Raw genomic sequence first — 16,096 nt, forward strand, 5'->3', positions numbered from 1 at the left:
AAGAGCCACAGATAATAAAACATTTTAATCATAGTTTTGACCAGTAACATCCTGCTTAAGTTTATTTGCTTGAAAGAGTTTTGTGGTGATGGGAATCGTTTGGAGGTTTCGAATGTGTAACACTGTATCAAGATTGCGCTGCAGACGAAACCGTTAAAAGTGAATGGAGTTCGTGAGCTTCCTTGCAATCCGAAATCTCCGAGCTCGAGTTTTTTTTGTTCCTTCGCGACTAGATGAAGACAGAGCTGTGAATATAGTGGCGAGCAATGTAAACCAAGAGCGTGTTAATATCGTACTGTACGCAAGAGTGTTATTCTTGGTTGTGTGTTGTGTCAGTGAGACGATTTGAATGCCAGCTGCAAGGTTCACGTTTGAACAAAGAATTTTTATGTATGACACGTACGTGAAAACAGACTCGTGTCGAGACGTGTGTAGGCAATTTGTACAGAAATTCCCAGGCGTTTCAACTCCACATAGAGATACGGTTAGACATCTTGTCCTTAAATTACGAGAAACTGGATCGTTAAATTTTAAAATACCTAAGCAAAAACGACGGATTCTAACCGAAGCAAAACTCGATGATATTTATTTATTTATTTATTTGAAAAGTCCTGAATACAGAAAAATCCATTTTACATCAGGATATCAACCGGAAAAGAAATGAACAAAATAATAAGATGGACACATACACACACATATACATATATAACAAGAATAATAACAACTAGATCAAGAATAATATTATTTATACTTCAGCTGCTTTATGCACGCCGTTCTGTAAGTCTGCTTTGATAAATGGAAGCCCGGAGCGTCTTTTAATGAGTTGTAAATGGTTTGTAGCCTGTAGAGAAGTGATCTTTGTTCTAAGGATAGCCTTGAAGATTTAATGTAAAAGAAGTTGTTGCATTTACTGTTGGGACGTGGGATTCTGATATTAAGAAGTGGCAAGAGTTCGCTGGTGAAAAGTTGTCCATTAATGATTCTGAAGAGTAGTGTTAAATCTGAGAGTTGACGGCGAAGAGAAAGGTCATGAATTTGTAGAGTGGATAGAATTTCTTGTTTGGAGAAGTTTGCAAGGGCTGGGCATCTGTGTTTGACTATTCTGACGAAGAAACTTACTACTTTGTTTGTTTTCTTTAAATTGCTTTCACATGCCATTGACCAAATACAGGAGCCATATTCAAGAATAGGAACAACACACATTGTAAAGTAGGTTTTGAGGGCAGAAACGTGAGTTATGTCTGTAAATCTGTAAATTAGTCCAAGTGTTTTCATCGCTTTCGAAGTTATGTAGTCTATGTGATGGTTGAAAGTCAGTTTGCTATCAAAAATGACACCAAGATCCTTGTGCTGTCGTACGAACGGAATAACCTGGTTGCATAACTTGTAGGGTGGCACTGTGTTATTGGATTTTAGGGTAAACCTCATGACAACAGATTTATCCGGATTTCATTTGAGATTCCAGTCTTGACACCAGCGTTCAATGTGTTTGAGATTGTCTTGGATGTAGCATGTGTCGTGAGGTGAGGTAATGTTTCGGAATAATTTGCAGTCATCAGCATACAATAATGCTGAACATTCGAAAGAAATATATTCGTGAATGTCATCCATGAAGAGAGAGAAACACAGGGGCCCCAGAGAACTTCCTTGGGGCACACCGGAAACTACAGGGAGCCACGACGAAGAGCAACCAGATACGATAACCTTTTGCTTTCTATTGTGCAAGTAAGATGAAAGTAGTTTAAGAAGAGCTCCGTGAATATTGAATCTATTCGATAATTTGTGGATGAGTTGCGTGTGAGAGATAGAGTCAAAGGCTTTGGAAAAGTCTAAGTATACGACATCCATGTCTTGCTTGGCATTCAGGCAGTTAACTGCTTTGGTAAGCAAGCAAGCAAGGTTTGTATCACAGGAAGCATGAGGGAGAAAACCGTGTTGAGTGGGAGAGAGAAACGGAGAAACATGTGCAAGGATACGATTAGAAATGATTTTTTCAGCTAGCAGTGCAAGTGCAGGAAGTAAGGAAATCGGCCGATAGGAAGTGACATGAGTTTTGTTTCCGTGTTTGAGGATAGGGACTATATTTGCTTGCTTCCATGTACAAGGAAACACACCTTCGGAGAAGCATTTATTAAAGATTGTGCTTATTGGTTTGGATAAAATATGGGCTAAATGTTTCAGAAATATCGCAGGAATATCATTAGGAGTGGTAGCTTTGGAACTTGAAACAGATTTTAATAATTCTTGAACTTCATTGCAGTTAGTTGAGATTTGAAAGAGTGTGTAAGGAATAATGGACCTGACTTCCGGTAGTGTGGTAGCAGCGTTCTTTGTAAAGTTACTATGGAAGTACGAGTTAAAAAGTGATGAACGCTCATCCTTTGTAGCAGACTTACCGTTCCAGGAGACTTGAAGGGGAATACGGTCATGTTGCCGGCGTGAGTTAATTAGCGTCCAGAATGTTTTAGGATTTTTAGCAGCACTTTCTGTTACACTTTGAATATAATTATTATAGTCCCTTTGAATTAAGTTTTTGCTATACTTCCTTAAGTAAGTAAAAGTGTTCAGTGTATGAACGTTCGGAATTTGTTTCCACAGGATCCACGCATTCTTTTTGTTCCTCAGCGTAAGCTTAGTCTCTTCAGTATACCACACAGGGAATCGGGATGTTCTTGTTTTCCTTAGGGGCACGTGATCTTTAATTACAGCCTGCACACAGTCCACGAGGAAATCCACTGCTTCTTCCGCGGGGAGGGGGTCCATCATTGTCCAAGGAATGAGGCTGGTGAAAAGGGAAAGTTCCTCCCAGTTGACTCTTTTCCAGTTGTAGACAGGTCTGGAGGAGGGGGAGGGCCTGGGGGCTTTTCCAGGGACTTGGATTTCGGCATGCACGGGGGTGTGGTCCGAGGCAATGAATTGCTCACCGGGAGTGGCCTTGACCTTTGTGTGCGAGGACAGCAACAGGTCGAGAGTTTCTGTGCGTCTTGTGGGAAAATCTACAAATTGTTGAAGTCCAATCGCCTTGATGTAATGGTCGAAAAACCACCTGTCATCATTGTCTGTGCAGAGGCCAGAGTTCGATGATGACCATTTTATATGAAGGTTAAAATCACCCATAAGAATGATGTCAGTTTCCTCCATAGCATTTAGCACAGAGTCCAATAATGTTGACAAGGTTGCAGTGCCAGATTTAGGGGCTCTATAAAAACAACCGATTAAAAGTTTATTTGAGCCTATATTTACTTGAGTCCATATTAACTCGCATGACGTTTCGAGGTCCAGGCGTCTGATGCAGGGCCACTTGTTGTTTACGAGTAACATAACTCCGCCTCCACGTGAACCTCTATCGTTACGGAATACCTGAAATTCCGTCAGGGGTATTTCATTATCGGCGATCATTTCATTGAACCACACTTCACTGAAACCAATCACATCGTACTCGTTAAACTCGCTACAGAACATTTGTAGAGTTGATAGCTTTTTTGTTAGGCTTTGCACATTTTGATAGTATATTTTCACACCAGACTCATCACGGGAAGCCACCTGGGGACCAGGGTTGACATGAATGTCGCCTGCTAGCAGAAGGGTAAACGCAGCCACGATGAGGCCATGCTGGGCCGAACCACGTGGCTGGCGGGAAGCGTTGTTCTTGCGGCTTCTGGAAACTGCCCACACGAAGCTCCGATCCGAACCCATGGCCGAGAAAGAAAATCGCCTGTAACTAAACGACCAGTCCTCCACACACTTGCAGTTATCCGGCATTTCATGTCTCGCAATACTACGAATCCACGTCACAAATAACACAAACACAATAGCACACAAACAACCCGAAAACAGTTGAAATTTCGGAGCACGAAATGCGCGTGCATCAGGCTTCGGCGCCATCTTGACAGCGTTAGAACGTTCTCCAAACAAACCTCTACACCGTGTTTCACAAGAGGTGGACGTGTCAAAATCATCGGCACATACAGCCACTAAGCTACTAAAATTAAAACCGTACTCTTATAACAGGTTAGAGCTCGTTTTGCAATATTTATATAAATGTCTGCATACGTCCATAAAAATAAGCGGGCATTACAGGCTGCAAATGTCGGCATCTCCGTCAGCGCCACCCGCCACGCTTCTCCCGATCTCTCGGCTGAAGATCGAAATGGACGCACGGTATTTATAGAGCTGTGTTACGAATATGTCACCAATTTTTGTAGTGTTAAATGAATTGAGTAATAAACATGGCAATAACGGAAATAGTGGATAAAATTTATCACAGTTCCATAAAGAAGGTCCAAAATACATGATGGTTTGTTAAAAAGTTCCTTAATATTTCGATAACTCTTGGAAATGGTCAATTCAATTTGGTAGCCCACGGAACCATGCGATGCCCTTTGTGTTACAATCTGGCACCATGCCCGTTATGGGTTAAGCTTCTTTATGTACTTCATAATGAATTGGAATGTTGACCTAGTTATATTTCAAGATTTGCATTTTCACAGTGAAATTTATGTATCTCCATGTGAAGAACCTTAATGTTCAGGTCTCGCATCAGACAAATAGTATGCCTAAATTACATAAACAATACAAGTAAGAAAACTAATTTTCCTTGTGGAGATTTTAGAGCTTCAGCTATGAGAAGACACTGTTTTGTAAATCTGTCCCTAATTGTTATTACAAAATGTAATACAAAGAAAGCACTTTTGATGCTTATGCCATTTACTCAAACGTTTAAATATGAAAAGGGCAATGTTATATATATATGCATTATTATATAGCTGTTGAGAAAGATGTATGTGGCACAATAGAAATGAAAGGTGTTATTAATTTAAAAGTCTGCACTTTCACTTGCTTGCTTTGTATGTTTCCCAACGAATCAATAGATTTGGAAGTGCAGCAATTTGTAAATTATTTTGTTGTTTTAAGTTAAACTTACTTATTAGCATAGTATATTATGTTTATTATTATGAACTGTTTAATAACCAATCAATAAAAGTCATTATTATATTTTACATTTATTGTTTTTGATATGTATATGCTTCTGTGTCTGTGATACAAGTTCAGAAAAGCCAAAGCATTCACCAAAATATTTGCAAGATCAGGATCGGTGTGAGGTTCTCAAATACATTTTATAATTGTAAATTTTCCTTCTTATTACCATGATGGAAGTATTTACAAGCTCTATATATTGTATCACTAAGTGATAACTCACCACTTATCTGATGTAAAGAACGTAAGCACCAATCATATTATTTGTGTCTGTTTTTCCTTTTTAACCCAGTATTCAATGTTATAGACAGAGATAGGAAACTTTGTCATATCATAACATTTTCACACACATAGTGCTTGCACCAACTCATCAGATACAAACCAGTGAATTTTTTTTTTTTAATGGCACAATGCCCTTACAACAGATAAGTGTTGAACTGTGGTGGTTGTGTGTATACCCTGGGTTCTTTCCTAAACCCAATAATGTGAATAAATGCAGATTTTATTATTAACATGAAGAACTTCATGTTTAGTCATGTTCTAGTATATTAGACATTTAATTTGATCAATAGTGAATGAATGTTGAGGTTTTATTTGAATATTTTATGAAAGGATTAACAATTAATTTTTCTGTAATTTTTTAAAATGAGAATATAAAAATATATTTACTCTTTTCTTTACCTAAGAAAAGTTTGGTATCAGAAAGAAATAAAATTTTGTGGAAGTATTTTTGTAGTGTTCATTTTTAAAATTTCCTCCAACATGAAACCTTTTTTTGTGATGATTTTTAAAATATGTTTGCATCATTGACCTTCTGGATTTAAATATAGATTGATAAAAATGCTTCAAATTAATCTTACATCTTTAACCACAGTCTTTTCAGAACAAATTAATTTCTAATACACAATTTGTTGTAACTTAGATTACAGTGGAACCTAGATTTTAGATTTTTCAGGCAACCAAGCTGAAAAACTTAAAATGCTGGAAAATGTAAAATCGAGGAAAATTTTATAATATTTTCCTATGTTGGGACCATCAAGATTAAATGTATAATGTGGGAAAATGTAAAATCGGGTTTCCATTGTATACCTAGGTATATTTAGTAAAAACACAAGGAGGTATGAAATGGAATCATTATGCGAGAAGTTTGTTTCACACCATTTTTCTACTGCCCTCGGATATGTATGTGTACTTCCTTGATGTTAGCGGTATTCAAGGTTAAGGTTGGTTGTATGCTCCAGCCTTTCTGAGATATGATTGAAACTTGTATCTGGGTGACCTAAAATATACTTTGGGGGTGACTAAATATCCCAGATTCTTAAACAAATGGAGACATAAAAGCAGTGGTGATGATTGGGTTCCAGAACTGGGGGGGGGGGGGCAAGGTGCCAAAATGGAGGGGGTGGGCAAAGACAGTATATTTACCTTTGTAGATAAGGTTTAGTATAGTGCAGAGGCAAAAATGGCGAGCCACTGCCTAAAAGTTATCATTTTTTTTGTTCAGCTTATATTACAAGGGTCGTTCAAGGAAAAAGTTTCCCTATGTTGCAAGAAAATTATTGCTTAAGTTAGACGAAAATCAAGTTGCACCAAGTAGCATGGACCTTTCTCACTTTTCAACATAATTTCCAAGGCCGCACAAGCATTTGTCCCATCGTTGCACAAGTTTTATAAAAGCCATCTACAAAAAATTCGGGTTCCAGGGAACGAAGAACACTTTTCACGGCTGTTTCCATTCCATCGATGTCAGTTTGAATTCTGGAGTGTAGTGATGAACGAAACTCTCATCCTGAGTCACAATACAACAGAGAAAGTTGTTCCCTTCATTGTGGTACTGGGGCAGAGAATCCAGGCAACATGTCATACACGTCATAGATGTTCTGCAGTGAGTTGTCGTGCGACCAGCTTCCTGTGGATATCGATAGGAGCGAGACCATTTGCCCACTCATACCGGATCACGGAACAAATCTCTTCTTTACTCCACACCACCAAAACACGTTGTTCTGCCATGACTCGCTACTCCTTACGGCCAGGTGCAGTAGCCCACACGAGCATTGCATAGTGTGTAAATGTTGAGGAAAGACGAAAGAACACATTGCTAGTTTAATTTCATTTATCGGGCTCGTACTTTCTCCAAAAAAAAAAAGAAAGGGAAACTTTTTCCTTGAACGATCCTCGTAATTTCAGTTGGGTACTGACATATGTACAGAGGCTAAGGTGATGTGAGCATTCAGCAAGCAAAGTGATCGTACAGCTGCTTGATGGTTAAGCTTTGCTCTGTGAAGATTAGGCCACAGAATGTAACATTGCTGTGTCAGTGAGAAAGTATTTGTTGTTGACAGCATGAATTTTTGGGTGTGATGTTTGAAGACATTTGAGGAATGGGACTTAATGTTGATTTTTTCACTTGGTATGATCTGTGTTCCGATAAAATTATTCGTGTTCAAGATGTGTACGTGTTACCATTGTTGGATTAATAAGTGAACCACACTAAATTCAGTGCATGAAAACCTTGCTCAAATGCTTGACATGCCTCAGATATCCTATGAGTTATGCAAATTCTTTTGCAGGGACATTTATTCTCTATTATGGAAAAAGCATTCATTCATTCTGCACCAAGGTCAGTGACATATTCTCTTTTTTTTTGTACATAAAAAGTGCCGGAAAATTTGAAGTTGTCGGACTTCTGTTTTGTTTTACTTGGATGCCTTCTGTGGGGTTTTACTTGTATTATGTCTAATTAATATATAATAAATATACACAATAAATAAGTAGTTTGACATGATATTGTTGCAATGCCCTCTTTTCCTTCCACTAACTCTCAGGGACATAGATGTCATAGCCACAACACTTAGCTCTCGAGATGTCTGCATGGTGCTGATGTTTCAATTAAGAGAATGCTGGAGAACTGTATGATCTTGTTGCTCTGTTATCCTTGTAAAATAAAGAGATTAAGCATTTCATTTGTTTTCTTTTCAGTTTCTTCTAAACTAAGAAGAGGCCGTTTGCTGATGAGACAACCCAGGATCAAGAAGGACAGCGACACAGTGCAGACTTCTCCAGAAAGCGAACCTGGTTCACCTCATTTCTCGATCCATGTCCCTCCTGTACGGCAGTACTCCGAACCTCCACCTGTAATAACCCACCAGCATTCACAGTCCTCCTATCGCCCCTCAACGCCAACTAGAGAAACGCTGTCGCCATCTCGGAGTGTATCCCCACACAGGTCCCAGTCCTTCCTGCAGGTTCCCCAACCGGGCTTCCTCCAGAAGCAACTCTCGCAGCCTCTACTACCCAGCCAGCAGCAGCAATCATCCTTGAATGCTCCAACTACGCTACCTCATGTACCCACTGTTCATATCCAGCGACAGCTGTCTCACCCTCTTGTCACGACAATTCCGGTGTCCACTTCCCAGATAGGAGACGGGACGACTACCGTCTGTCTTGCATCAACCACGCAACGTCCGCCACTGCAGGTACAGTTAGTTGCTGCAACACCTGTGTCCGAGTCCGATACGCGTTCCGTCAGCCCGTCGGTCGTAATTGAGCAATTGCCAGTTTTGCGCGTCATTACCGACCAGTCCTCTCAAACTAACGTAAGCGAAGCTTCAAATCTTCAAAAAATTCGGCCAGCCATACGAGTGAGAGGGGATGAACTGAAACGAGCATCGTCATCCCCTCAGCCAAGTTCAGGGGGTGAAATGCAGAGAGAATCGTCACGTGACATTGAGTGCCGCTCTGTACATTGTCCAGTATTACGTCCCGGTCCGGCTTTGGGCTGCAATTTTTGTTGGAACACAATAGATAACCATGGACGTATTTTGCGTCGTAAAACCAAATACCATTGTCCAGAATGTCAGACTAATCTTTGTATTGTGCCCTGCTTTCAAGAATATCATGCAAAATCTGAAAAGCGAGTGGAAGAGAGTTCCAAGGGCATTCCTTCAGCAGGTCTTAAGGTACTGCCTAAAACAAGCTCTATATAATAATCAGCCACAGCTTTCCTTGTGACAGCAGCACACATGTAATTGCAATCATGGGTTGGTTAATACTTCATCCCGTTCATGTTGTTCTAGTTTTAAGAGATTTTTTTTTTTTTTTTTTGTCAAATGATAATGTTCTATAAATGTGAACAATGTTCTTGGTAACATTAGCTGTTGATGATATCTTCTTTTGTGATCTTGTTATATGTACTGTTTGTCTTAACTTTAACAGTAAAGAGTTGTGGCAGTATGCAAGGACTGTGTATTGCACACAGCACTTTTCAAGGTGTCATTGTGTTCCGTTGTTAAACTGTAAAAATATATGGTGAATATTGTTTTGTTTAGTGTTGAATCTGAACTTGTGACCAGTAGGGAGCTTCTAGACGGAAGTGACAAGCAACGCATGTCATGGGGAAACCAACCTTAAAAAATAAGTGCAACATTTCATACCAAAGTAACATGAAGAGTTGCGTGTCCTGCTTGTCGCTTACATGTCACTTGGAGTGGGCTGTTTTCTCAAAAGCATACGTTGTGTCACCTTGTCTGTTGCTCCCTTGCAGTGAATGCTTTTCTACGGATTGGAGATGCCTGCATTCTTTCTCACGTTTGTGTGAAACTCCATGTCACTTGTCGCATGTTGCTTGTCAGTTCGGTCTGACAGCTGCCATAGACATAGTCCGTAATTTGTTATTAGATCTTAGTAAAAGTAGATCAAAGTGAGAGGAACATTATTTTTAATTGAGAATTTGTGTGTGCACATGTATTTTTATATCAAACTTGTATATAGGTACATGTAAGTATAGCAGTTAATTTTTTTTTTCTACAAGTTAAAGACGACAACGTAATGTCAATCATTATATTTATTTAACATTCATTTTTAATTTGGCTATGTTGATCATAGACAAATTAGTTCTGGACTTACAGCCAGTGGCGTGCCCAGGATTTTGCAAAGGGGAAGAAAGGTTACATGTACTTTCTTTTAGTAGCCAGTTCTCATTTTACCATCATTTCCTGCCTTAGATATTCCTTTTTTAGGAATACTGGGCCAAAGATGGGGTTATGACCCCCACCCTTGAGCATGCCACTGCCGACAGCATATACATAGGATCTAAGCCTTTACCATTAGGCTACCTGGAAAAATATGAAAACTTTAAATTGTTAACAATAGCATAATTGAAACATTGTGGGATAGTTTACAAGAACAATGAAAGAATTAACAAACCATGTTTGTGTTTTGCTTTCATGACATGTGTGCTGCATGTTTAGAACCTGTATTTTTTGGTACTCGTGGCAAATTAATAATGAGAATTCTAGAAGATATAAAGAGGGCTTTTATATATACACACATATACAGAATATTTCCTTTTTGAATGAAGAAGTTAGCTATTTTCTCAGTGAATTCTTGAATCTTGTTACGATATGTTGTAAGAGGGTAGTGCTGGTCACGAAAGAAATCTCTACTTCGTTATGTACAAATTTTAAACAGTTGGAGAGAGAGTTCGTGTTTATAGATCTTTGCTTGTTTATTTTGACTATATGCTAAGTTGTTACCGCAGTTGTAAAGCATAACAAGAGACAAATAAATTAAGTTTTAATCTATTAATTAAAAGAAAGTGGAACAATCTTTAAACAGGTAATGTGAACATTGTAAATATAGCTTTGTAAGTATGTATATATAGAGGGCTGCTTTAATTGTCAGTCTACAAGCATATGTATTATATCTGTTGATTTGTGTTTGTTGATGAATCATGTAAAGTGTCTTAAATATTGTAAACTACTAAGCAGAAACTTGCTGAACGTTAGGTATCTGGTTGGTATAGTGTTTATTTTTCAGTAATTTGAATCCAGAACCTTGGGGATAATGGGTAGATAGCCAAATTTTTTTTACAGATTCCATCCATATTCCAGTTGAAACCTAGTTGTGAAAACAGTTGAAGTATGAATTGCAACATTGGCCACCATTGTAGTTGTAACTATTTGCAGGCTGTTCAAAGAAGTTGTGTATTCTTCATTTAAGTGTTGGTAAACTTCTAAAATGTGTTCTTCCAACTTATCTTTCTAGTATTTTTTTTTTTAGAGGAGTATTCAAGTAAGTAACCTACTATAAGTGCCTCTCTCTCTCTATCTTTCTCTCTATTTCAATGACTACTTTCATAGATAATTTTTGTCACATTATTCGCTGATATAGAACAGTAACTACACAATATACAGTGAGGGATTTTTTTTATTTTGTTTTTATTTTATTGATAAAAGTAATGCAATAGTTTCTTGTTAAATGTTGGTGTTAGTCATCAGTTACGTTGAATGTCACTATATGTGCAACCTGAAAGAATACTATTAAGGATTATGGTCATCCTAAACTCAAATTTGTTACATGTGCAAATATATCAGGAGAACAGTAAGATTGAATTAAGATGTTTCACTACATGCAAGCCTTAAGAAAAAAAACAAGCATGACATGGCATAAATGTTGCAGCACTTGCACAATAAATTATATAGGTTCTATTGTATTTTTGCAGCTTCCTTTATCTTTAGTAGCATGTTAGCATACATGTGACAGTATCGTGTGGCCATAACTCATGATATTAAAGGCAGGGGACATTCAGAATTGATTGGTTGCTAGAATGAGATGAACAAAATATGAAACTTCTTTCATGTGATATTTTCACGGTGTTTTCCACACGTCATGAGGCCTGAAGGAATGTCCAACTTGATTGCAATTGTGCACAGTCACATGAAACTATCAAGAATTCAGAATCATTTCACAGAGAAGATCAAAGTCACTTTCGAATTTATGATCTGATATTAAATAATTATATTTATTAGGAAGGCAATAGATTAATAAGTTCACATTTTCATCTGCTGAAAATGCAATATCTGTAAAATTAATGACAAATTTATGGTTTATATATTTCTACACATGGTAGAAATTATTACTTGCTTTATTATTTCACTTCACGTTATGTACACCCATTGTTTCAATCTTATGTGCTACAAAGAAGGCCACGTTAACTCTAAGGTTAAAGCAGCCATCAACTAGGAAAGGTGATTGGTTGAGAGGCGTAGAAAAGAAGCAAGTAGCAAGCCGTCAAGCTCCATGCCTAACTACATCTTGAAGCACCCTATATACAGTTTCAGTTATAATCTTCAGGCCATGTTATGTAAGCTATATTTTTTAATATTTTTTACTCCCATTTCAAATATCTCATTTTTTAAAATTTTGTGTCCATTTACAAATCACCCTCTGCGCAATTGAAGCCACTTTGCACATGCAGGCTTGGAGCTGTTTTCCATTCCTCCTCTGTAAATCTGGAGATGTTGAGCTCTGTTTTGGGTGAGAGGAGGAAGATAGTGAAGTGAACAAAGACACTGCAATCATATTTTTCACTTACTCAAATCCTAGGGAAAGCAGCAATTAGCTGACAACGAAATCCTGCACTTTTTGATTCATTGTTTGCTCTCCACTCATAGGGCAGATGGCTTGACTGCCTTCCTGGTTGACAGGAGCTCTAAATTATTCATGGATATCATATGGCAGGTCCCAGTGATATAATTTTTTTTTTAAATAGAGAATACATACATGATCTAATATGTAATGCCTTCTTGAAAAACCCGGATTTCCGCAGTGATAAAGTCAATCTAGAATTTAATGAAAGGTAAATTTTCTCCAAATGTGAAAGAAAAACATGTCTTACTTTAAAATTTCTTTAATAATACATCTTCGGAATTGTGAAAAAATGTGACATCCCATAATATATTCAAACATTGCCATGTACAAATATGATTTTTCTTTCCATACAATGAAAATAATTTTCGAGTTCTTTAAATTTTTATTGCAGTAATGTGGATAATAATTATTTATAGATACTAATTTTATATACATAGGAATGTATTTGTAGGGGAAGATGAGGGAGGATTCCCACTGCATCCCCCTCTCTGGTTTTTGCCCCTTGGAGGTGGAAGGACACTGAAAGTTTCACAAATACTGCACTGGATAGGTATATAAGGATAATGCGTATGTTTTGAAGAAATGGAAGTTCCCATTTGTGGAATTTTAACAATGGAGGATATACATAGTATTTATGTGCAATTTTAAATATTGTACACACTCATTTGCACATATATTAACCGTTCATTAATATTATTAAAAGAACAAATAAAAACTGCCAAAGTCATGGGTAAACCTTGCATGACTGAGACCAGGAACGTGTGGAGCCCACTTCCATATTCCCTAAATGCATTCATGACACAGGGGAAAACCTTACTTCACAATCTTTTGATATATTTAGCACAAAGACATGCATATTTACAATCTTAACCTGGAAAGCACCTAAAATGTGGCCACACATGTTACATAAAAATTCTTCTTAATCATAATTTTCTTACAATACTTTCAACAACAACATTATCAAAGTAAGGAATGAACACTTATTGAATTGAATTTCGTTATCATCTTCATCTGATTTGATATGATTTGAGAAGCATTTTTTATTATCATGAGATTTTGCATTTTGCAATGCTTCTTCCAAACATCGAAATTAACATTTCTCAGTAACTGCAAATGTGGTAATAATACATTTAAAATATGAAGCTTTTAAAATATATAGTTTCTTCTTTTTCATATAGATAAGAACTACTTTCAAGTGAGAGAAAATGACAAACATGGAGAAGTACTTACTCCTACCTGTGTAAGAATCAGGATGAAAGCTGAACAAAGCACTGAGACCAAGTCTTAAGCAGCTGTTCATGTTTGAAGGATGTTTCCCCATCAGTAGGTACATATTGAGAAATATATTTTGTGTTTGACATGCAATAATGTGTAATGCATGTCCACCATACTGAATCCATACATCAATCATTTTTTCTTATTGAAAATATGAACTTAGAATATTCATACTTTTTGATTATGTAGGTCCACATCGTAGGAACCGAATGGAATTAATTTTGGTTTCTATTCTTCAGCGACACCTAGAGAAAAAAATCTAAAGTAGCATAAGTTATCATGACTATTGCACCCCACTAACTACACAACTACATGAATCCCAGGGATGTCCAGTAAGTTTTGGGCCTACCTGACGGCTTAGCAGTATTTCAGTACTTGTTAACTCTCTTTGGAGTCCAAAGCCCTTAAACCTCCTTTAAACCCAAATATGTCCTTGCCCATCATCAGGAGGGCCTCCCCGATGGTGTAGTGGTAATGTCGTCACATTGTAATCAAGGGGTCCTGAGTTCGATACCCAGTGGAGCACACAGTGGTTCAGATCCCACTTTAAACTGTAGGCCCAGTCCCTATTAGCCTATGTGTGCATAAAGTGGACTTATGAGAAAAGGTGAAATCACGCATACTACAACAGCTTTGCTGGAATATTCTCTTAACCTGACAATGGGATATCCTTGAAACGTGGATAACCTTTCGAGGCTTGTGTGTATTATTTGTTCATCTTGATTTTAATATAGATAAAAATACATGGATAACAGGTTATAATCTTGTTATTTGACTATTCATAATATGCCATTGCAAATTAAAACAAGTTTCTGTTCTGTAGAAAGAAAAAAAAATCTGTGTTTCTACTGTAAATAGCAAACAATCATGTACAAGTGTATATTTGAATACTGTTAGATATTTTTCTGTCAGTCTATTTTTGTGAAATATATGCTAATACTACTTAACCATGTTACATCTGAATTATAGTTAGTAATACATGATAAATCTGTTTGCCTTTTTTACAAAAAAAAAAAGCTCAAATATTAGCTTGTCAGTGTTAATAAAGCATTCTGACAGATAAGAAAGTTTGGATGCATTTTGCATGACAGAAGTGCATTATTCTCAAATTGTAGCCAAGGAAAATTAGCTGATGCAATTTTTGTATATTGAAGTGGTGGTTATGATATGTCATTCGATGTTATGTGTGAGAGGTAAGCATTTGGCTCTTTCATATTGTCCTCCTTGTTGAGCTCCCATGGATAGGCATTTTGCTTCAGTACACATTGTTAGATAATTCTTTCCTTCCGTTCCTAAATAAACTGCAATAAATATGTGATGGTTATCGGTAAATTGTCATTTTTTGTAACTTTGACAATGATTATCGAACATTCACCATTGGTTATTGACATCAGGGCTGAGCTGACACCAATACTGATGTATCGTTATTGGCCAATACCTATAGTATCAGTATCAGGAAGAACCCAATCATCAATACCCACTGATACGTTTCCAGAGGCTGGGTGTTTTGTCGAGTCCTCCTAAGGGCCTTCCAGATGATGTGGTAACCTCGATGCCTTGTAATCAAGGGGTCCTAGGTTCGATACCCGGTGCAGCATATTGCACAGTGGTTCGGATCCTACTTGAAACTGTAGATCTAGTCCCGATTAGCCTGTCTGTGCATAAAGTGGACTTAAATAACAATTCAATATTCAGTTCAACTTGCCACGTCCTCAAAATAGCATGTGACACTTTACAGAGTCTAAAAATCCTGTAAAATATGCAAAATTCTCAATTTACTTTTAATGTGCAACAGTATTTTGTGGAAAAATTGGATTTTGTTATTAAATGACAGCTGTTTTAATCTTTTGTCTGTCCACATATATTTTCATTACATAGTTTGTACATCTTGGTCAGGCAGACCCTGTCATTATGTTCCGTCTTTGGTTTGTTATAAAGGAATATAAGATGTGGAAAATGTTCTAGAATACTGTTGAAAAAGCAACAATATTAATGTTGAACATAAGGTGCAAATTACTAATTACTTTCTATTCATGAATAACAACATAAATGTAGATTTCAGTACACCAAAACTAGCAACTCTTTCTGTACGCCAGAGTGACTGACCCTGTGAGATGCGACAGAATGAATCATGCTGGTTCGATTTCAAGCTGCACTCACACCTGTTAACACATCAGACTCCAACAATGACCCGCATCGTCTCTTGTGCATGCATATAGAAACATTGACAGTACAGGATCAGGGAGACCCTGGTGTACAGATCAAGGGTTAATGTTCTGATTATCTTTTGTGTGAATTTTTGTATATTTTAAAGTGAAACTGCTAGATGGATTAATAACAATTCAAATATTAAAATTTACAAATATTCTGGACAAATTTAAATTTTATAATGTCCACTTATCAGAATCAGTAT

General features: G+C 37.2%; 1 protein-coding gene across 3 annotated transcripts in view; it reads left to right on the forward strand.

Moving 5' to 3' along the window:
- LOC145987616 (uncharacterized) overlaps positions 1-14,021 on the forward strand; it is a 122,134-nt gene extending 108,113 nt beyond the window's left edge. For all 3 annotated transcript variants that reach the window (XM_083122008.1, XM_083122006.1, XM_083122007.1), the window contains exon 7: positions 7,957-14,021. In XM_083122008.1, the coding sequence (XP_082978134.1) occupies positions 7,957-8,963 (1,007 nt within the window). In that variant the 3' untranslated portion in view covers positions 8,964-14,021. The remainder of the gene's footprint in view (positions 1-7,956) is intronic.
- Positions 14,022-16,096: the final 2,075 nt, after the last annotated feature.

The sequence above is a fragment of the Lepisma saccharinum genome, chromosome 5, assembly GCF_977018435.1.
Source record: "Lepisma saccharinum chromosome 5, izLepSacc3.1, whole genome shotgun sequence".
NCBI lineage: Eukaryota > Metazoa > Arthropoda > Insecta > Zygentoma > Lepismatidae > Lepisma > Lepisma saccharinum.